General features: G+C 33.5%; 1 protein-coding gene across 2 annotated transcripts in view; it reads left to right on the top strand.

Moving 5' to 3' along the window:
* The first annotated feature begins 2,015 nt into the window (after positions 1-2,015).
* LOC133202354 (neuronal acetylcholine receptor subunit alpha-10-like) overlaps positions 2,016-24,086 on the top strand; it is a 28,351-nt gene continuing 6,280 nt past the window's right edge. Inside the window, exons 1-4 of one of the 2 annotated variants that reach the window (XM_061338166.1) lie at positions 2,016-2,093; positions 22,896-23,014; positions 23,502-23,656; positions 23,939-23,983. In XM_061338166.1, the coding sequence (XP_061194150.1) occupies positions 22,948-23,014; positions 23,502-23,656; positions 23,939-23,983 (267 nt within the window). In that variant the 5' untranslated portion in view covers positions 2,016-2,093; positions 22,896-22,947. Of the gene's footprint in view, positions 2,094-13,354; positions 13,427-22,895; positions 23,015-23,501; positions 23,657-23,938; positions 23,984-24,086 lie in introns of those variants that run through there. The other variant, XM_061338175.1, reaches the window with a different exon arrangement.

Genomic DNA, 24,086 nt, shown 5'->3' with positions numbered 1-24,086 from the left:
GTTAGAATTGAATTAAATAAGATTTGTTGAGCTTATTTACGAAAAAGCAAACTTGTATTTAAAACATATTGACAGTTTTAAATGATTTGAAAAAAAACCCAGATTGATTTTTGAATGTCTTTTACGCCTTATTAACCAGGGAAAATTTGATAAAATATAACCAACATAGAGGTTTCTGTCTATGCCCATCCGCTGATAAATTGATGGAGACAGTCATGGTTTTGTTTGTTTATGATTTTAATATAAGATAGTATACTAAAATGTTCTGAAAAATCCTTTATGTTTACAAAAGCCTGACCCAGTTGTATTGCTTTTCATTAAACCTCTGCTAAACATTTACAGTGTAGAATAAGTGCTAATGCTCTATTTTAAAAGGCCAAAAGTAAGACAAAGTTTTGCTCCTTCTAAGTAAAGAAGTTAACAATACATCGTTTCGCTCTCAGAGATTGTACTTGAATAGTAGAAGATGTCCCTGTTTTATTTATTAGTCCCCTACCGGTGAAACCGGAGGGGACTATAGGTTTCCTCTGAGTCTGTCCGTCCGTCTGTCCGTCCGTCTGTCTGTCTGTCTGTCCGTCTGTCTGTCTGTCCCTCTGTCTGTCTGTCAGTCTGTCCCACTTGGTTTTCCTCACTTTTCTCTTAAACGCTTGCAGATATTTAGCTGATTTTTGGTATGTGGGTGTATCTTGATGAGTTACAGATCAAGTTTGCATTTCGTTCCGCTTCATTGATTTTTGACAGAATTACGGTCTTTTCAATTTTTACGGGTTTTCCGCAATTTTCTTCTAAACGCTTGTAGATATTGAGCTGATTTTTGGTATGTGGCTTTACCTTGATTAGTTATAGATTAAGTTTGCAATTCGTTCCACTTCATTGATTTTTGAAGGAATTATGGCATTTTCAATTCTTAACGGGAACCAGATTACACTTGCCGGTAGGGGACTAGTATTGCTAATGCAATACTCTCAGAATGCTTGTTAGTTTAGTTTTATACACAGCCAAATTGAGTTATACTGTGGTACAAGATACAATTGAGAGTTTAAATTTTCAACTTCCACTTGTATTGTTAGAACTGATATTTCTAAAGGTATAATAAAACAGCAAAAACATAGCATTAAAAACAAGAAACACTGAATACTTGCATTAATCATGAACAGTTTCCCTCGAAATAACTTTTTCTCTCTTAGCTAAATTAGATGAAGCATACGGGTATAACTTTAAAATGAAAAAAATCAATCATTTTCAAATCGTAACAGTGTTTAACAATCTACACATTTTCTCAACTCTTATTTATATTTTTACAGTTGGCTTCATAAACTGTAAAACATTTTATCTAATGTTAACCGATCACCAATAGAAGAGTTCTTCCAGTTAGAAATATGCATCACATATGTACTATACTCAGTACACCAAACACAGCTGTTACAGATGACGTGACAAAATTTAAAATCTAGTATACAGAGTAATTTGTAATTTGTAACAAATAAACTTTAAATGAGTTTTTTAACGTTTAATTCGATTTGTATGCTCAATGTGTGTGATTTATAGCACGATGAAATGCAAAAATGGAATCAATTAGCTGTCTCAGAAACATTTCACTTAAACCTCCGGCACGATTTGGGTCCAGTGCTCAGGGTTCAGAATAAGGAAACCCCTTTTCCAATTCAATTAATGTACGCTTAGGAGACAGCTACAACTGCATTGTTATTTTTCGCGTGTATTTTATATACATGAACCTTTCTACGCTGTTTCTACAAAAATAAAGCAAAAATTTAAAACAAACAGATAGCCATTTCTAGCGTAAACTGACACATCCTGAGCTCGCTAACAATATATACTGTACGACTTTTGGGCAGATTATATCTCGCAGAAAATTCTGTCAGTCTTGAAATATAAGCTATAAACTTGATGACCGATTAAGGCAATAAAAAGTATTTAATTTATTTAATGTATGGGCGTTTTGTAGGTTCATTATTATACTTTTTTTATTTTGTGACAGCAGCATCTGGTGCCTAATTCAGTAACGGCTTCTTATTACGTTCGATCCGACTCTGGATTAATAGGACCATGTGACGCCAGGTGGACCAGAGCCAGTAAGTCCTTATTTATTTAATCGTCTTTTTTTAATTATTAATCTTAAGAGTTTGATTGTTTAATATCAGATCAGTAGATCATGAAGATACTTATTTTTACTGTATAGATAGTGTTTTGTTTTTTAAATTAATTTTATTTTTGTCCTTATTATTTAAAAAAATCTCTCAAAAATTTTTAGTAAAAAGGTCGGCAGAATATTTTTAACAGATTTTTTAAATAGTTAAAGCAAACCTTACTCTATTTTTAAGGTATTTTCTCAAGTTATGATTTTTTATAAGTACATTTTTTAAGAAGCAGTTTACCACACTATGTTGTTCATAACCCATACTCAGTATTTGCCTAAAATTAACTTTTTAATGAAGGATTTAAGTGAAGTATACCTGTTTCTATTACATTTTCAACAGTGAAATACTGTGATTTATTTATTGAATTAAAGTGATATTCTGCCACAGTGTGAAAAGATATCAAAATGATATTCTGTTACAGTGTGAAAGTGTATCAAAAGAGGTAAAAAAGATTTTGGCCTGTCATAAGATAGAGATAAGAAACTAAACCATCTCGACAGAGACTAAAACTGCCAATTTCTTCCCAAATAAAGTCGCTAAAGTCCATGTTACAGTGTTTTCAATCTCACAATTGCTTAGCTATGAGGTCTCAACCGCTTAACTATGACGTCACAGCCTATAACACTGTGTGAAGAAGAGACATCAACGAAAATGTAATAAACAGAAAATTCAACGTTTTGTGATTTGATTTCAATAATAATTGTATTTCACTCGTGAGACAGGATTTTTTAATACTTTCACTTCTGCTTCGCACTCGTGAAAATATCAAAAAATCGTGTTCTATTCGTGAAATAAATTCCATATCCAACTACAAAACATTGCATATCCTTTATTTCTTAATTTTCAGTAGTGTAAGACAATGTTAACTTAAAGATGCAAACTTCTGTATAAAACTCAGATTGTATTACTATACCAATCGGCCAACAGATGATGCATGGTCATAAACATAACAATCTAGAATGCTGTCAAAGTGAAAGCTGTTTCTCTAAACAAGACGGCATATCGTGCAACACAGGGCGAGGTTCGTGATGCTTTTATTTGGGTATCAAAACAGAAAGGTTTTTCACTTTCTAGATACACAAATATTTCTTCTTTAATTTGACATTTCTTTAAGGTGTCGTTTGTCAAATTACTGTCAAGTTTGGGGCATCATAATGTGGATGATCCGATAAAATACCTGTGTCAGTTTTTTAAGGATATTCTCTCCTCAGCCAGGAAGGATAACTCTTAAATTTATTATTTAATCAAAAGAAGTCTGAAAATGAAGCTTGAAGTTTCTCAATGATATATAATTATATTAAATATTTATATAAAATGTTAAATAATAGTGGGGCCAAACAGAGTTCAATAGCTTGTTGAAGGTAGCTGGCATAAAAGCCAAGATGCTAGCCAAATCGTTTTACTCAAGGGAAAAGCAAATTCTTATTAGACAAAAGGGTATCAGCTCTAAATTAATGGCGTGACACGTTCTTTATCCAGATCAGTACATTAGTGTACAATTCTGTCTTACCTTTAGGTCTCAGCAATAAGTAAAGGAGAGATTAAGATTGCTGAAAACAATAAAGGCAACATATCATTCAGTACAACTCAAGACACTATTAACTAAATATTTTTCCATTAATAATAGTTTTTCGAACAATGAGGTATAAAACTGATCTCCTCTATTGCACTGTCTTGCTTGATTATATGTTGTTTTACGTCCCATTTAAGAATTTTTTCAATTATATAGAGACAACCATATACCGGTGAAGGGATTCAAATTTAGTTCTATGCACGGCACTCAAGGCCATTGAGCAGTGAGGGTTCTTTATAATTCCAATTCCTCCCTTGAAATTGGACCTCGGTTTAAAGGTCTTCCGTAAGACCCGTGATATTCACTTTTAATGCTTGGCGCTTGGCGAAGGAACAGTCACTACCTATGTTTACGTCTTTAGTTTGAAGCGGCGCGGAGAACGAGAACCTAACCCGCGGGCCTCACGATCACGAACCGAAATGCCCTACCACTAGCTACCTTGACTGGTACACAGCTTAATTGAAAATTTTCAGGTATAGTTCCACAACAAACAGCTTAATAAGTCAAAAATCTTACTTCGCAGTTTGGCTTTGGTAAACAAATTATGTTGGAGAAAGAACTGCGAACAATAGTATTGTTCTGCCGCCTACCTCCAAGTCAAATTTTAAAAGTTAACATATTTGAATGACTTTTCATATTTATATAGATATTCATGTGAATTTACATAAAACATAACTTATTTCGGAAAACAAAGGGAGATAACTCTTTTGGTAAAAAAAAAAAAAAAAAAAAAAAGAAGCGTTTTCACCATAGATTTTTATGGGTTTTTTTAATGAATTATTACACAAATTCATACCAAAGCTTTTGTTGTTTCACCGCGGGGGGGGGGGGGGGGGGCATATGTTTACAGACAAAAACCTGCAAAAATTGTCATTTTATTACCAATTTCAAATGAGATTACAAATTAAATAAGTGAATATAGGTCTTTTATCAATCTTTTACGTTGAATTTTACATAAACATACAAAAAGTTTTAAGGGTCATTTATCGATTCCCATGCGCTTTTGAAAATCTAGCGATTTTTATAACCTGATTTCAGTGGAAAAAAAATTAACCCCCCTTTTGAAAAGAGTCGTAAATAAGAGCAATTAAGTTTTTGACACTGGTTTTAAAATTATTAATCAATTACAAATGAACTCTCTTTTTGCATTAAATCAAGTTTTAATGGCCAAACCGCCATTTATATTGAATTAAATGGGTGTAAAATATAGGTGGGAATCGAGAGTTAGCGTGCGCATATGTTTGTTAGACATTGGTATCACTGATTGAAAACCAGTGAGAAATCTTGACATGCCATTGTTAAGTACTCTAAATGGACTTTTGCGAGAAGCGCTGATATTTACTGCAGACAGCTTACATTTACACTAGGACATTATATGGAAACCCTTTTGCAATATAAATATTTTGATTAAAAGTTAATTAAAAGGTAATATTGGGCCATTGCAGAGCACATATTACGTTGTCTAGGAAGGGAACGACAACTATCCTCGACCCCCTCTCTTCCCACCTTCATCAGTTCCCGCCAAGTTTTCCTTCTGGAATGATTTTCTTCCCTACTTGATTCCTTCAGAAAATGAGATTGAAAGAAGATACTATCCCTCGCGAATTAAGATGGTTATTCCGCCTCCCATCATCTCTTGGGTTGATTTTATACCGATATATTATGTTAGCGCTCCCGATACCATATTTTAACCACTAGTAACGTTTAATTATATATTATCAATATTGTGCCTCCGTATATAACGCAGGTTTAAATGCCAAAGTTAGCTGTCGACTGTAAAAGTCAGCGCTTTTCGCAAAATACCATTACCAGAACGGCTTTTCTACAAATGAAGTCATTCTAAACTAGTGAACTAGGCACCCAATTAAAGTGAAAATAAGAATTTTGAGGAACAGCATATAATTATGAAAATAATTTAAAAGTATTTTTGCTGGTCCGTTTTATACCTTATTGGAAAATTATTCTAACTGCGTATAGGTTGTACACCAGTAAATGAAACATGGAGAAACAAAAATGTTAGAAACTTCCTTTCAAATGTTCATCTACAAATATCTATGACTTAAAATTGTACAAGCATCATTTCCAAAAATGTGCATCAAAGAAAACTTAACAAAATAAGAATTGAAAAGCATGTTCTTAAGCTTTTTTAAATATGAAATCCTTTGATTGAAAGGCGATGACGTAAATTAGATTTCGAAAAGAACATTTTTGCAAAAATGTATGTACTACTAAGGCTGTGAGGGAAGCCCTTCCTCTCTTTATGTCTTGTCCCCCCTTTCTCCCTCTATCCTTTATTTTATTCCCCCTTCCTTAAATTCTTCTCTCATTTCTCCCCCCCCCCTCATCCTTTTTCCTACTTCCAACTAACCCCGTCCCCTACATTTAAATTTACCAAATCATAATTGAAAAAAAAAGAAAACTCAAAATCAGTCATGCGTATCATGTCCAAAACAACAACAAAAAGAAAGTTTTTTATGAGAATTTCTGCCGAAGAAACCAATTGTTAGATCATTATTTATACACTGAACTGTCTACGGATTTTTTCGTTTTTCCCCTGATCATGATAAGGAGCATACGGCGGATGTGACCGGTCGGCAGGGGATACTTACTCCTCCATGGCACCTGATCCCACCTTTTAATTTTGAGGTCGTGTTTGCTCTGCTCCAAATTTGTATCGTTTCATTGGACTTTTGAGATTGAATACTGTCGTTATCTTCATATTTCATTAAGTATTATCAGACTGCTGACATTTAAATATCTTATCAGGCGTGTGTCCTATCAAAATGCTTGATATGATTAGTTAAAAAATAGTTATACCCAGAATGCTGCATTAAATTACTGGTATATTAATGGTCAATACAAATGATAAATACCGGTACGATATACAGAAATTTTCAGATGACCTGACCTTGCATTTAAACATTAGTATATATATTTTTCAGAAGAGTCCATTTACTCCTAGAGGCCTTTAGACATGTCTTGTTAATGAGATTCTCAGAAAGTAAAAATTTTCTGGATTTTATTTATTATGGACAGCTGTGAGAGGTTTGACATTCAAATGAGCAAACAGACAACTAGTGACAATAGTTATCTTGTACCAGGGGATGGGAAAAGAGACCCCGCTTACTTAATGAATTGTAGATAACAGGCATATATATTTCATCCTAGGAATAATACCGTGATGAGAGTTATTGCTAATGTATGATGACCATTGCTCAGAACATATCAGAATATATTTGGCTGACAATAGAATTCATATAGAGAGATTGAAAAACATAATCAAGCGTTGAAAACAACATATCATAATGGCGTTTTAGCAAGATGGTTATGATGATATTTCTCAGCATGAAGCTCGACATCATAAAAACACAATGAATGTTATGGATCCTACTTTACACAATTATATACACTAGACAAAATTGCTATAACGCGCCACTTGTTATTCTTAATTGTGAATTAACATTTGCCTAAACATGTATCTAATATACCATCTTTTGTAATACAGTGAGATTCAAATGTCTTGGTGACATAACATGACCCTTAAATGACCTTCTTGTCTGAAAACCAATTTTCCGACGTGCACTGTGCATAGTTTTTCATCAGATATGAAGTTGGTGATTACCGATGGTGGTCCATGAGGTTGCAAAAGCAGTCTCCCATTAAAATCAAATAATATACAGCGATGGACTATCAAATAGCCTAGTAGTCATCCAGTGCCTTGGTGTCCATTCCCAGGCCACCCAACTTCCGGTTGCCCCAATTTTGTGGAATAATCTTGAAATTGTCGTGTGGTGATGACTTAAAGCCGTAGCTATCAAAAGTAAACTTTTTTATATTTGTTAGTTTATTTGCAACAATTTTTTACGAGAAGAATGAATAATCTTTCAATTGCGTTAAGTTTTTACAAATTTCTTCAAAGAAACCCAATGCAGACACCATAACAACTGCTATAGCACATTCTTCTAGGGTCAAACGCCGCATACGGTGTAGTTTTTTCTCAGTTTTTTATTGGTACAAACATAAAAGACACAAACACAAAGAAAAAAATACAAATTTATTCCCCAAACAAGATGTGTTTGTGAAACACTGATGCCACCGTATGGCAACTTATAGCGAAGGTTAAACTTTCTCAAATGCAAATCAAATAGGTTGGTACCCTAGGTAAGGTCTTGTCTCGAGGAATATACCTGTAAAATATGGAAAAGGTTAAAGTTTTTTCAAAAGTATGTCAAACATCAGGGTCAAGGTCAAATGGTCAAAATTAATGGTCCCCAAGGAAATGCCTTCTTCCAAGAAATACACAGGTGAAATCTGAAAGCCAAATCACCAATCGTTCAAAAGTTAAAGTTAAAGTTTTTCAAAAGTAGGTCAACCATCAAGGTTAATGGATCACAATTGTTGGTATCCAAAGGAAGGTCTTGTCAGAAGGAATAGACATGTTAAATATGAAAGCCCTAGCATCAACTGTTCAAAAGTTCTGTCCAAGGTTAAAGTTTTTCCAAAAGGAGGTCAAAGTCAAAGGGTCAAAGTTATTGGTATCCAAAGAAAGGTCTTGTCACAAGGATTACATATGTGAAGTATGAAAGCCCTAGCACTAACTGTTCAAAAATTATGGCAAAATTTAAAGTTTTTTAAAAGTAAGTAAAACGTCAAGGTCAAAGTCAAATGGGGCCCCAATGGAAGGTCTTGCAACAAGTGATACACATGTTCATGAAATGTAAGAGCCCTAGAACTAAACGTTCACATGTTTTGGCTGAGGTTTAAGTTTTTTAAAAGTAGGTCAAACTCCAAAGTCAAGCTCAGTGCCAATATTGTTGGTATCCAAAGGAAAGTCTTGTCACAAGGAATGCACATATGAAGTATGAAAACCGTAGCACCAAATGTTTAAAAGTTATAGCCAAGGTTCAAGTTTTTTCAAAACTAGGTCAAACACCAAGGTCAAAGGGTCATTGTTGTTGGTATCCAAAGGAAGGTCTTGTCACAAGGATTGCATACGTGAAGTATGAAAGCCCTAGCTTCAACCATTCAAATGTTATGATCAAGGTTAAAGGTCATACTCCAAGGTCAAGATCAATAGGTCAAAGTTGTTGGTATCCAAGAAAGGTCTTGTCACAAGGAATGCAAATGTGAAGTATGAAAGTCCTAGAACTGTTTTAAAGTTATGGCCAAGGTTAAAGTTTTTTTATCAAAAGTAGTTCAAACTCCAAGGTCAAGGTCAAAGGGTCAAAGATGTTGGTATTTAAAGGAAGGTCTTGTCAAAAGGAATATACATGTGAAGTTTGAAAGCCCAAGCACCAACTATTCAAAAGTTATGTCCAAGGTTAAAGTTTTTCAAAAGTAAGTCGAACTCCCAGGTCAAGGTCAAAAGGTCAAATTTGTTGGTCTCCAAAGAAAAATCTTATCTTAAGGAATACACATGTGAAGTATGAAAGCTCTAGCTCCAAATGTTCAAAAGTTCTGGCCAATTTGGGTAAAATTTTGTAAAACTGGGTCAAACTCCAAGGACAAAAGGTCAAATATGATGGTACCCAAAGGAAGGTCCTATCACAAGGAATACACATGTGAAATTAAAAGTTATGAGCCATGTTAAAGATTTTGCCGACAAACAGATAAACAGACAGACAGACAGCTAGACAGACGGACGGACAGGGCAAAAACTATATACCTCCAAATTTTCGATACAGGGCATAAAAAGCATTTTTTTTTTCTATGAAATGGTTACGCTCCAGTTAACATTGTAGTTATTTATCAGTTAAGACATTTAAATGCCTGATTTTTTTTTAATAAGTAACATTATTGTATATATAATACATCATAAACAAGTCTTTAAAAGTAAAATATAAATTTCCTTGGTGGTGCATTAGCAATTTTGTCTAGTGTATATTATGGTACATAAATTAATGTGAAAAAGGTGACGAAAACGAACAGTTATCAATCTCATATATCCTGTAAACAATATGAATTTTAAACAAGGCAAAAATAGCGACCCACAAAAACACGGGGATCAGGTACCTACGAGAAGAAGGCATTCCCTGTCAACCTGTCACATCGACCGTAAGACCTTTATATTGATCAGGTAAAAGGATTAATATCTAGTAAAAAATGGCATTTGAAAACAATGGCCTCGCGTGGGTTGGAAATATGTCTAAAAAAATTCGACCTAAATATAGGTTATATTTGTGAACAAGGTGACCATAGAATTTATAAAATGCTAACTTTTAACAAGAATACTGGAAAGGTCTGTAACATCAGGTTATTTATCTAAATTTAAAAAATTACCGCAATCAGAACATGCTCTTGTATACCGAATCAGTTAGGATACATATATACTATATGCGGTGATACATGTAATGGTAAATAGGGAGAGTTGACGAAAGAAAAACTGGTCATCCACTTTGTCATGAAGCTTAGTTATTAGAAGGTAATTAATGTTTAAAGTCAGTAAAACATCCTAGTATTAAAATATGACATACCCTGTAGTTTAATTCTTTTATTTGAAGTTCACTGGGATATATTCAACATTAACAGATATTTCAATTATAGACATCAATTTTTTTTCATTTCCGCTAATTTGTTAAAGTAGAAAAAGATCGCTAATCTTGTTCCGTGTGTAAACAACCCTGTTTGATCAGCTGTTTGTACGCTATGCATTAATTTGTGTACCAGATCTCAGATTAAAGGAAAAGATGAACAACTCTGTTGGGTCCACTTAGAGGAGCAATTCACTCAATGAGAAAAGCAATACGATAAATGAGAGTCTGGAGTAGTTTAGGAAACAGCTTAAAGTTCATCAGTGGTGTCTATCGGTCTTGGAAATACATGACTGTATAAAGATAATCTGATTTTTTTCTGTGGCTATAATGTTCGGATTTATAGTACGTTTAGAATTAACACACAGATTCTAAAATCATTACCATTACATTTGACTTTACAACACTCTCACGAGAAATTAAGATTCTGACTCTGAAGTTGATATTAATACTGGATTTCCCCATCGAGAACATCAATGTACAGTAGTCTTTGAGGACCAGATCTACCAACAATAAGTTGGATTTCCAGTGGACACTTATTGTATTTCTTTATAAGCCGACCTGCTCTGGTATTCTTACGAAACAAATTTTATTCAAAAACTTCTACATGATGAAAAACTCTTGTTGTGGCCTTCAATTCGACGCTTAGGTATATATAGACTACGTTTTATCAATTAACAATACACTGAACCAAAGTTCTAAGTGTTCACCTAACATTTTTTAATTTATAAAGCACAAAGGCATACAATGAATACTTTCTTTAATTCATGGTTAATGATGCATATTTCAGTTCGATGTAGCGAAAATATCATTTAAGTATCTTGTCAGACTTTAAAGCAAAGTGTCAAGGACATGATGTACCCTCAAAATGATATTTCACATAAAATAATCTCTATGGAGTAAGACCACCACTCGCTCTAATTACTGCAAGACATCCTTTTCTCATGGATGCCATGTACCCCTGAATAGGAGGTTGACCTATCTGCTGCCACACCTACAGCATAGATTTTTCTAAACCGTTGAATTTGTGTGGAGGGGGGAGGGCTCTGACATTCCTTTTAAAAGTCCCAAATGTGTCCAATGGAATTCAGATCCGGGTATTTGGGAGACCAGTGCATCACATAGATGCCTTTTGATCAACCCTTAGACCTTCCTTGGGCGTTTCGCACGTAAGTGTACTTCTTTAAGGATGATTCAGACTGTTTGAGGAGGTATTGGAGCACCAGGAGCACCAATTTGTTGCCATTTTCTTACAATTGAAGTTGCTGATTTAAATGTTTCTAAAGTGGTTCTGGACCATGTAACAATCTTTTAACCTGGGTTAGACGCGAAACCATGGTCTCAGACGAAGATCCAGATCATTTCCGGTTTGGTTAATTTTTATCCAAAGCCTTCAAATTGTGATAAGTTGGCGATGAAAATGACGCACAACCTATAGAAAAATGTGTTTAAATGGGTTTTTGTACTGGTTGTTAATTTTTAAAAGTAATATCAAGGACAAATTAACACTAAAATAAAAGTGAGTAAAACGTGTCGTAAGGATGACCCAGATATCAACATTCCAACGGCTCTCCCTCCCTCCTCAATGGTCATTTTGCCCATGTTTTGTGTTTTTTAGTTTAACCTGTTGTTAAAAATTGATAATGGTCACAAAAAGAAGCTGATTACACAAAACACGTGCCGCAAAGCACAGATTTATTGTTTTTAGTCTTCGTCCCGGGATATTGGTTTTCATCGGTGTTAATTGATTTTCTTTCGACAATTGTTGAGAAGACTCATTGGTTATAATAATTTGAAAATATCATACTATTCTATCATGTAGTTTTTAAATAAATACATTTAATAGAGTGAACACTTAGAATTTTTGTTAAGTGTCTTTTTTTATATGTCCACCAGATAGTATTTCACAGAGTCATTCACATCTGTTTCATAATTGAATGTCTTTCTAACATTATTGGCTAATTAACAACTTAACTATATGACAAATGATATGACTTCATCATTTCCTTCAACATCCCCTTTGAATGTCTTAACAATCCACCATCATCTGCGTATGGGGTTTATGTCTCCCAACTGATCGATTCGATACGCAAAAACATGTTCTAAGCACGATGAATTTTAAAACCGAGGCAAGTTACTAACATTTAAGCTGATTTTACAGGACTCAATAGTTTTATTTTAAGTCATGAAATTAGAAATCCAATAGTAGTTATAATGACTTAGTTTGCAGAAACAACCTATCATTCGATCGGATTTTGAGTGATGTGTTTCATACCAATTGTTAGACCACCGTTTTATGATAAATTTGACTACGAATAATTCCTGATCAATAGAGAGGGCTCTTGAGAGATTTGTTTTGTTTACAGGCTTAATTAGATTTTTCCTTATTACTTGACAAGGGATACTTACTCCTCCATGGCAACTGATCCCAACTCTGTTATCAGATGATCATGATTCTTGAACATATTACTGATGTAAGTCTATGTAGTATTTTAGAATTTAGAGCATTATTTCATCATTCATTGGTAGTATCGTTCAGTCGATCTAAGCATCAATCAACGACTCGTTAACTGTGATTTTTATCTTTTATGTACAAAGGTACATTGTTTTCTTGATTTTTTTGTTTAACATTAAAAAATAGTTTGCTATCAGCGAAAGAATACAAAGTAATTAAATCATATCACGATAATTAAAAAGACGTATCCCAGTAGATAACGTACGCATACAAGCTTATCAATGACACTGATTAAAGCGTTATATATTTAGACCTCCTCATCAGAACGTTGATCGACCAGTTATCTATACAGTGAAACTCGATCCACCTCTTCAATAAATCCCCCGATCCAGACCATTTTGTGAATTGCAATATTTATACTACTGTCTGCTGTATTTGCATATCAAGACAAAATCTGCATTGCTAAACGTTTAGATAAAAGTTTTGATAAATTCCTCTAAATCTTTTGATGGTTCTAATGTTCGTACAATCTTCGCTTTGTTTCTATCTAAACATCAATCATGGTTAAAGAGCACGTGTAGCCTAAAACTAACAATTACTTATAATAATTTCCGTGGTGCCTCGCTGGTCGTGAATTCCAATTAGTAAACAAAAGTACGGTCCGAATTAAGTCCGCATTCAATCCTTGGATAAAAAACATAACGATGGGGTAGGTCTTTTCTTACAAATATTTTTTAAAGAAAAAAAAATAGATAACAATAAATTTTCAAAATAGTTTTGGGAAATTTGAGTTCTAGTGGTCTAGTGCTTGAAAAAAGATTACTAATTTTGATTATCCAATAGTTAATATAACACATGATGGTAGAAAGTAATATAATTAATTTCTGCTGTGAAGTTAGAACATTTGTTATGAATGAACTTTTTTAATAGGCACTCATTTATAATTGGTGACATAAATATCTGTTTAATCTGATGAACAAGAGACTGCGATATTCATCATTCTATAAATAATCAAATCTTTTAAAAAAAAAAAAGATTTATCTACCACCTCCAAATCTAGATGTAAAGCTCAATTACAAAGTCTATTATTTTTTAAAATAATAAACTGACAATATTAAAGGACATGTCATTGATGTCTTTCATGTTTTAGTCGTTCTGCATGCGACTAAAAATATCTCAGCATATTAGACAATTATCCCAGGGCTTCATTATTGTTCTGTTCTCAGCTGATACTGGCCAGAGAGTACGAGTGTAAACAGAATGTATTATCAGTGTGAGGTCAAGATTACACGTCAGATAAAATAAATAAACATCACACTGTGTACAGATAACATCGTTATTGTCTTAATAAGTTTTCTGTGACAAGAAACAGGAATACCAATGATAGAAAGTGTGAAAAGAATTTACTGTTTTTATATTGCTTATAGAAATAGAAAAACGAAAATTTATGAGGAAGTTTTCCATTGTTTCAATTTAATCCAAAAGAGAAAAAGAAGTTTGCGACCAAAAAAAATTTCCTGGATGCGATTACATGAAAATAAAATGGAGACATACATTCTTCTTGAAAAAGATATCTCCATTTCTCTAACATTTTTATTGTAAATAGAGACTGTAAAAATACCAAATTAATTGATACTAACAATTTGTTTCATCTCAGTCACCACTATAGTGTCAGGAAATGTTTTTATATAAATACTTATGGCTAAATCCTTCGATGATCCGTTACGCTTTTCGGTGGTTATGATTATGTTTTACTGATCTAAGTTTGGTTTATTGTTCATATAATAATGAGAAGTCATTGATGTATTTATTGCCAAGTTCTCATAAATAGGTACATGTATTTTGCTGCTTGTCCAGAGTTTTTGGCATCGGCTATTGGTCAATGTGCATCACATTAAGCTATAAGTTACAGCTTATAAGTTATAAAAATATATGTTCTGCCTAACATGGAAACTGTTAAGCAAGAAATTTCTGAAATGGAGTTTAAAATTCTATACCTAATTTTAATAAATAAGTCATAATGAAAAGCGTTTCTGCTTGAAAAAATGTTTGGTATATAGTATAAGTTGTGTTCCCATAATGGAAAAATGGCTTCACTTCAAAGTGTCATCTGTGGTAATACTGTGCTAATAAGTTTTTCGTTTAACAAAAACCACCGTTCCTTATACTGGACAATTCCATGCTAGGAGTCCCAGAGCAACATTTCACTTAAAACGATATCAACTTTTGACACATTGAATGTTCTCTGGCTTTATGCAGTAATTGACAAAAATAATCGTATTTCCAAAATCAAATAAATCAAAGTCCATACTCTTCACTAGCAAGAATTCACGCTTTTAAACCAAGAAAGAAAATGGAATGTTGACACGTGCAGCATTGCACAGCAACTCTCATACCACGTGGTTTCCGATTCCACCGTGACGTAATGGACTAGTCGTCCCAAGTAATTTGTCGATCTGATTAACGAGACATAGGTCTGTACAGGATGAGTATCGGTTGCAAATAATTACCTAATAAACTACGCCTGTTTTATTTTAAATGTGGATAATTGGAGTAAAGACCACCCCTATATACCTTTAATATTTCACCCCTCGACCACCTGTGTATTGTTTTTTGCAAGGGATTTAAGAGACAGATGATAATATGGCTTTTATTTATTTGTTTGATTTGAGGACAAAGTGAACCGTAATGTGTTTTTATTCTGGTATTTTTGGAAGCTGTTCAAAAGGGCCACGTCCATCAGGTATTTAGATGGGGTTTCACAATTTGGATTTCGTTATTGATGGAAACGGACATGCTTTTTAATCGAGGGGTAAATAATAAACGAAACGAAGGAAATGAGGTATGTGATGATTTCTGATTTGATGCAAATTATATTCTAAAACAGAGGTGTTTATTAAAGAAAAAAAAAGAAACGATATTCAAATAATGCTTGATTTCAAGCAAAGATAAAAATTTCCATAAATTTTTCATAAAGGTAAGAGCGAAAATTTATAAGTTTGATTTTTTTAAATTAAATTTCTTGAAAAAAATATGCACTAGTTGAGAGTAAGTTTTGTAATTTGATCGACGTCAAAGTTTTGTAGTTTATTTCTACCAGACAGCATTAATTTATTTATTTTCTGAAAAGCATTCTTCAATTCAGTAGGTTCATGATAAGCAAAGATGATTTGGGGACGAAACAACTTTAGAGCTAGATAAAGGTGTTGTCATAGTTCTCAGAATGTTTTATGTGTCTAATTCTATGATCAGTTCTTTTAAATCCTCTTCACAGCTGTGACAACCAACATTTATTTTTTTTTAATACAAATTTTGATTTTTATCTGAGTTTAAAATTCTACCCTTTTTATCAGACACAATAAATGCAGCTACATGTAAATGCATTGAGCTGCATTTTATATGTATGGATTTGTATTAGGACTTTTAGAAGTAATAATATGTATAAATGAAAAGCATTGTACTTCAACGATGTCTCCATGTGAATTGGTTCAAAAAATGTTATGAAAAGGATATTTTAATATGAACATCTTTAATATATCAATTAGAAAATTCAAAAATATCACTATGAGTTCGTCATGAAGTTTTCATTTTATAAGCTTGGTATTGCACTTTCAATATGCATTTAATGTTCTAGTTTAGCAGTAATAGTGATATATATACCTAAAAGTGTTTTACAATTTTATTACAATTGGGCGTATATCGTATGTTTTTTCTCATTTCGTTTGTCCAAATTATGCTAAGTTTTCTGTACATGAGTTATAATTTGTTTCCTTTTTTTTCTTCTTATCATATAATTGGCAAGGGAATTTGCCAGTCATTCATTAGGAACCGCAGTATTTCTACTGTAGCTACAAGCCATGATACACTACACCCCGCTTTGAGTGATTTAATTCTTCACCAGAACATGTCGATATTGTGGTTTAACTATCACGAATAATCCAGTTTATGTACTGTAAAAATGTACCTTAATTACGACATCAAAGTGATTTAAAGATGTAGCGTCAAAAATTCCCGAGAGCTGGCAATATCAAAGTCGCTGTACATCAACAAACCTGTGCATATGGTGGCATTTTTACACACGGATGAATAAAGAATTATCTTATTAATACAGCGCACTGGGCAATATCCACTTGTACTGTGAATTCATTTAGGTGGATCAAACGATAAAAACGTGTTTATTATATACATTAAGTTTAATTTTCATTTCGTACGCTTTCATAGGTCGTTCTCTTGTGTAATATCGATATTAGACGTCTTGTTGAGAGGTAAAATCTAGAAGCAGCTAAGTTACGCGCCACTTTAAAAGGCACCACACCAAAACATGACAAGGATTTGATTAGTGGCAGAAAGATTGTCCAAAAACAACTTCCGCTAATGATTGGGACGGGCACCTTCCCAAAATAACATAGCGAAAAGCTGGGAATATAGCTTAGCTAAAACAATGGACATAGCTAAGGGCCGGGAACATAGCGAAAAGCCGTGACATAGCTAAGGGCCGAGGGCATAGCTTATAGCCGGGAACTTAGCTAAAACAAGGGACAAAGCTAAGGGCCGGGAACATAGCTTATAACCGGGAACTTAGCTAGAACAAGGGACATAGCTAAGGGCCGGGAACATAGCTTATAACCGGGAACTTAGCTAAAACAAGGGATATAGCTAAGGGCCGGGAACATAGCTTATAACCGGGAACTTAGCTAAAACAAGGGGCATAGCTAAGGGCCGGGAACATAGCTTATAACCGGGAACTTAGCTAGAACAAGGGACATAGCTAAGGGCCGGGAACATAGCTAGAACAAGGGACATAGCTAAGGGCCGGGAACATAGCTTATAACCGGGAACTTAGCTAGAACAAAGGACATAGCTAAGGGCCGGGAACATAGCTTATAACCGGGAACTTAGCTAGAACAAGGGACATAGCTAAGGGCCGGGAACTTAGCTTATAGCCGGGAACTTGGCTAAAACAAGGGACAAAGCTAAGGGCCGGCAACATAGCAAAAAGTCAGGAATGTACCTAAAAGCCGAAAAAATAGCTAAAAGCCAGGGACGTAACTCGGATGAGACCGTATAAACCGAGGTCCAGTGTTGCAGTGGGTGCTGGCACGAAAAAGATCCCTCACTGCTCAATGGCCCTAAGTGCCGAGTATAGGACAAAATTTGCAGCTCTCCACCGGCAAGTGGTGGCGTCTCCATATGAGTGAAAAATTCTCGAGAGGGACGTTAAACAATATACAAACAAACAAAACATAACTAATGAAGGAGACAAAGCTAAAATCGTAGTTAAAAGCCGGGAACATAGCTAAATGTCTGTAGGAAATCCACAATTTATGCTGTAACAAATATTAAAGATGACTAAAATATGCCAACTAAATTTAGATAATGAAGAAAGTTGTATTCTCTGGTCATAATATATTTTTGGTATTTCCAGGGGTCCTAGATTTTGCACCGTGCACGATTTATTTTCTAGATTCATGAGATTGGTCACTGTAATTGTTATCTTCATTACATTTATTTACATTGTAAAAAAAAAGTTCTGCATTTAACACAGGTACATTAGACCAGTTTGGGTAGATTTTTATTTTGGTGTTGTGAGATAGTTATACGTTATCAGATATCTGCCTTTGTACCATCTCTACGTTTGAAGCCCAAATGGACAGTAATTTTTCGCTAAAACATTTACAGCTTCTTTACTGAAGCTTAGTGTAAGAGACAGTCGGACACACTACTTTCTCCTTTTAGTGAAACCTCGCTCTGTCATTTTATTTCTCATTAGTAAGACCATTCTATTCAAATGAAAGCATCAACGTTTTACTTAAAGAGACGAGATGACGATGATATTTTCTTAAACATTGTTAAAATCCAATGAATATACTTAATTCTATTTCTGTTTCCTGTGTAATGCTTTGTGTAATGTTCTGTGTAATGATCCGATACTTGTTCATCAGATCAATTATATATTGGCTTCCGCAGATGATTAATACTAGAACTTCTCAAACTCAGATGAAGTTCTTTATGACTTCTGCCAAATGAGCAATTAATTATAGTAAACCTTATTAATAGATTCCCAAAAGACTTCTGTCAAATAACTTTTTGGTCATTTAAGGTTGCAATCGGAAAAAATGCAATAAAAACATGAGTGGAATAATTCAAAAAGATCTTAGAATATCAAGACCCCATAAAAGAAACATAAGTTTTTTACAGTCCAAAACACAAATTATTGTTGTGTTTAATAATTCTAATTAAGTTCTTCACAATAGAAATGCTTCCTCCTACTGAATGTTTGCGGTGATTCAGATTGAAATTTCTTTTACTTCATATAAATCCCAAAAGTATAATCAATTAGGGCATGGTATCAAATAGGGCATGGTATCAGTAAGGGCATGGTATCAATTAGGGCAGTATTAATGTTCATGGTGAGTTAATTTTGAGTTCAGTGTATAGAATCTTCCACAATGAATTTTATTATCCTTTTTTTCAGTATGATTAAGTTTCATGAACCCTCTGCTCAATCATATAAAATCTTGCTTTAACTTTTATGATTTTCCGAAAGTAATGAATTTTACAAGTAAAATACAAACAATACCATAAATTGCGGGGCAAAATTGGACAAAAAAAGACATTTCAACTTGACAAAGGAATAATAGATATTTATGTCATTAAGAGTTATCTCTCTTATCTGAGTATCATTGAACCTTAAATACAGTGTAACTAGCATTAGGTACCGGGTATTCATCAAAGTATGTTATTACTGAAGTGAAAACAGAAAAATTGTGAATCAGGAATCAGAAGAAAAGAGCATAGCTCATCCTCAAATCATTTTTGTAGTTTACACTAGGTACAGAGCTTGTTTATTGATAGTTGGAGGTACCCTTAAAACCTGTACTTATATTGTAATATATGTGTATATTCAGTGTTATTTTAAATGGCTAAGAGGAGTGCTCAAAATCCATCTAGGGATCAGCCGACCGAAATTTACCCAACCGAAGATGTCAGTCGCAAATAATTTGCGGATCCGTAAAAGAAAAAAGTACATACATGCGCCAATGAATAAAATCTTGAAAATAACATTAAAATATACGCACAATTAATTCTGTTACAAAACACTGTTACTGTGTTTATTCTTACAAAAGAAAAAAAGTGGGGTCGTAGTATATTTATAACTGCTGCGGATGCATTTCAAACAATAAAAACAGACGCTTTTATTGAAAATGTTGCCAAAAAATACTAAAACATTATTGCTCAGATCTTAATAACTAGAATAATATTGAATCCTTCCAGGTTCTTCAACTGACTAAAAAGATATACGTTAATTTTTTAACAAAATGAACAAACGCCAATGTTTCTTAATTTCCGAAGGTGTTTGGCGAATTCGTACTATTGCATAAGGTCCCACAATTATAATTTTGATATTTTGTTAACAATGTGTAATTTATATTTATTTTAAAAGAACTTATGAAATTGTTTTTACATGCTCAATGTCACTGAAGCCTTTTAAGCTTTTGATTCTTCTTTTAAATTGATATATAAATAAGCAGAGGAAGATCAAGTTATAGGCATGCGCAATCGGTGATATATAATTTTCTTAGAGAACATGTGACTATTGCTCACTAAATTGTAAAATAAAAGATATTGCATACAACAAATATGGGGAAAATATATTTCAACCAAATTTTCTTTGATTAAATCCACTGAGATTTATAACCAATGATGCAGTTATGGTATAAAAACATGTTCAACTATAAAATTTCCGTCATATAACCATAAACAGGATATGTAAAAAGTGAGTTCCTCTAACTATTTAATATAAGAATCCTATAGGAAACATTTCTACCTTCACAATTGCAATAAAACTCGATACATGTAATGTTCCTTTTATTTCATAAAATCCTTACAAACAAAGATACATAGCGGATTCCAGTAAATGTTCAACCAAGCCTCTTTCTTTACTCCTTACTAAGATATTAACAGTAATGAAGGAGAAACTTCAAGAGTACTGTGTAACAATATATTCGAGAAGTGGTGTAAATCAGATCTGGATACTTAAACGTTCCAAGGAACTTTTGGAAAATTTGAAATCACAAGATTTTACCAAAAACTTACGATTTTTCAACTTTATACACAACCATTCCCCACGATAAATTAAGTCCAGGCTTTTAGATATCATTGACAGCTGCTTTTTCAATAAAAATGGAACTCGTAAATTTACTTACCTTGTCATTGGCCATTTGCAAAATTATTTTGTTAAAAAACATTCTAATTGTACACACAAGTACTCTGAAGTTGACATTAAAAAGATGCTTGAGTTTCTGATTGACAATATCTATGTGGTTTTTGGAGACCAGGTCTTCAACAATCTATTCGAAATTCCATGGGTACCAACTGCGCCCCGTTATTAGCAGACCTATTTTTGTATTCATATGAAGCAGAATTTGTCTAAAATCTTATTCGTGAAAAGAAGAAACCACTTGTGGCCTTCAACTCGACATTTAGATATATCGGCGACGTATTGTCAATTAACAATGGTTATTTCCATTCTTATGTCGATACGATATATCCCAGTGAGCTTGAGATAAAAGGTACTGAGTCTGACACATCTGTTTCATTTTTGGATGTTTTACTTGAAAAAGACGTTAATGGTAATCTAACAACCAAGCTTTATGATAAACGTGATGACTTTAACTTTTCAAATCGTCAACTTCCCTTACTTATGCAGCAATATACCTTCATCACCTGCATACTGGGTTTATGTCTCTCAGTTGATTCGATACGCAATAGCATGCTCTACGTATGTACAATTTCTAAAACGAGGTAAATTATTGACAAACAAGTTGATGAAAGAATATCAGCAGTCTCGTTTAAAGTCATCATTTCGTAAGTTCTATGGTCGATACAATGACCTTATCAGCAAATACAATTTATCATTGAGTCAAATGCTGACCGACGTTTTTCATACTTATTTTTAGGCCATTATTTACACACTGAATTTTCGACGGATTTTCCGTTATTTCCCGATCATGACAAGGAGCACACGGCGGGTGTGACCGGTCGGCAGGAGATGCTCACTCCTCCATGGCACCTGATCCCACCTCTGATGTCTTAGAGGTCCGTGTTTGCTCTGCTCCTACTTTGTATTGTTTAATGGACTTTTGTGCTCGAGTACTGTTCGTTTTCTCCATATATTTCATTTCTTTTTAAGATAAGATGTATCTAAGTAGCTGCGTCTCCAAATGAGTGAAAAATTCTCGAGAGGGACGTTAAAGAATATACAAACCAACCAAACCATCAAAAGAGCAATTATTATATTTCGCTAGAGAAAAATACTACATGAAATATTATTGTATACAGACCTCTTTACCAAAGTGATGCTGACTCCAAAAATTGCAAAATAAACCTTAAGATCAGAAAGGAAAAATGCGGTTTGAGATGTCGGTAGGTTAGCTATATATTAAAGCAAAACAATGTGTGAGCATATGAGGATAAACTGTTAACAGATAAAAACACCCATTTAGGAACAAAATGTAACACCTGTTTTACGTAAATATGTACGAAACGTTATCATATATGGACATTAGAGACTTTTTGATAATAGATATTCAAGAAATCTTCGTTTACCAACATGCTCGTGTAATGCATGTCTTTTAAAGTATACAACTCATAATAATTTTCGAGACAAAGTAAATTTTTTGTGTAACTTTATAACCATATTTTAATTTTACTTTTATCACGTCGACAATATGCTAAAGTACGGATCATAGCAAAAAGAAAAAAAGATAATAGTAATAAGTTATTTTAAGTGCATATTCTTCTTATGTGAGTAATATTCTATGCATTGAATATAAAGGCCCAACATGAAATTATCAATTGGCATTGTTATAAATAATTACAGCCGTTCATGATTAAATGGTATATTCCATTTCAATAATTATATAAATTAATAAAAATATGTTTGATAACCAAATTTCTACCATTTTTATAACCTCTAGGAAATCAATTTTCAGCTATTTCCAAGTCCTACGATACAATTTGTATAATCCCACTAATAAATAAATTCATAATGGTTAAATAATGCCTGCAACCAAAGTTTTATTTATTTTAGGGCTGATAACACTTTGCTGGAGAAATTGACGTTAACGTACAGAATTTCGTTTTAATCAATATCATCATGTTGCTTTATTTTTCAGATTGTGAAAGACCTGAAGTGACGAACCATGACTTTACGCACGCGCAGCAAGGATGTCACGTGACTTACTGTTCTTTGCTTTTCATGTTCTTTTACATCTATCTCTGCTTGAGATCAAAGGTATGGTCAAAAGTATCAATTCTGTACTCACTAATAGTGGCTTTTAAACCCTTCTCTTACTAACTGCAGCATATTTATTTATCGACCTGTCTGCCAATTGGTAGAAGAGAGAGTCTTATTATATTATTTACAATAAGAAATCATATGTTTTGAAATGAGGACTTCATTATATATTTATCTGACCAAGATGTAGATCTACAGAAATTTAACTGTGCTTGTTTCAAATGATTCGGTCGTCGGTAAAGGAATTGGTCGCAAGTGGGCATTACTGTAGTACAAGGCTAAAATAAACATTATTATTATTTTTTATGCACAAGATGAGCTACATTTTTGGAGTTTAATTAATATATAATAAATCTTTAAAAAGTAAAGCTGGCAAAGCCATTGCATTTTTTAAAGACATGTTGAGGTGATTGGTTACAAAAATTATAGTTTTGCTTAAAGAAACTACGTATTCGATATAGATATTGGTACACATGTCTTTCAGTTGAGATTGTAGCCCTCAATGTCTCCAAAACAGACGAACAGAAGCTGCTGGATGCATTGATGACCGGATATAGCAAAGATACAAGACCCGTATATAATGCGTCACATCCGGTCAAAGTCTCTGTGGGAATTACCCTTACCCAAATTTTTGACGTGGTAAGGTTAACATTTTGAGTGTAAAGTATATTTCAAGATCAGATTAAAATAATTTGAAAATAACCATGCAATATATTATCGTAGTTTAGGGAAATTATAACATTTACTCTAAAATGAACTTATGTGTGTAGAACAAAATTTTATCATTTTTATTGTATTCAGAGAGTAAACATTTATGTTAATGTTAATACAAGTATTTTTATGATAATGGTGAGCCATGCATAATAAAAAGAAAAATAAATGGTCCTCATCAAGGTTTAAAAATTCTGTGATATATTTCAGGATGAAAAGAATCAAGTGTTGACCACCAATGTTTGGCTTGATCAGGTAGGTCAATCCGGACGCCTATTTTGTTTTTTACAAGGATCAAATCAATACGCCTACTTCATTATGTAGGTCAAGTCCAGATGCCCTTCTGTATCAGGTAGGT

The sequence above is a fragment of the Saccostrea echinata genome, unplaced genomic scaffold, assembly GCF_033153115.1.
Source record: "Saccostrea echinata isolate AGI-Se365-2 ecotype Australia unplaced genomic scaffold, CSIRO_AGI_Sech_v1 ptg000002l, whole genome shotgun sequence".
Classification (NCBI taxonomy): domain Eukaryota; kingdom Metazoa; phylum Mollusca; class Bivalvia; order Ostreida; family Ostreidae; genus Saccostrea; species Saccostrea echinata.
Note: the sequence above shows the minus strand (reverse complement) of the source record. Positions and strands in the feature narration are given on the sequence as shown.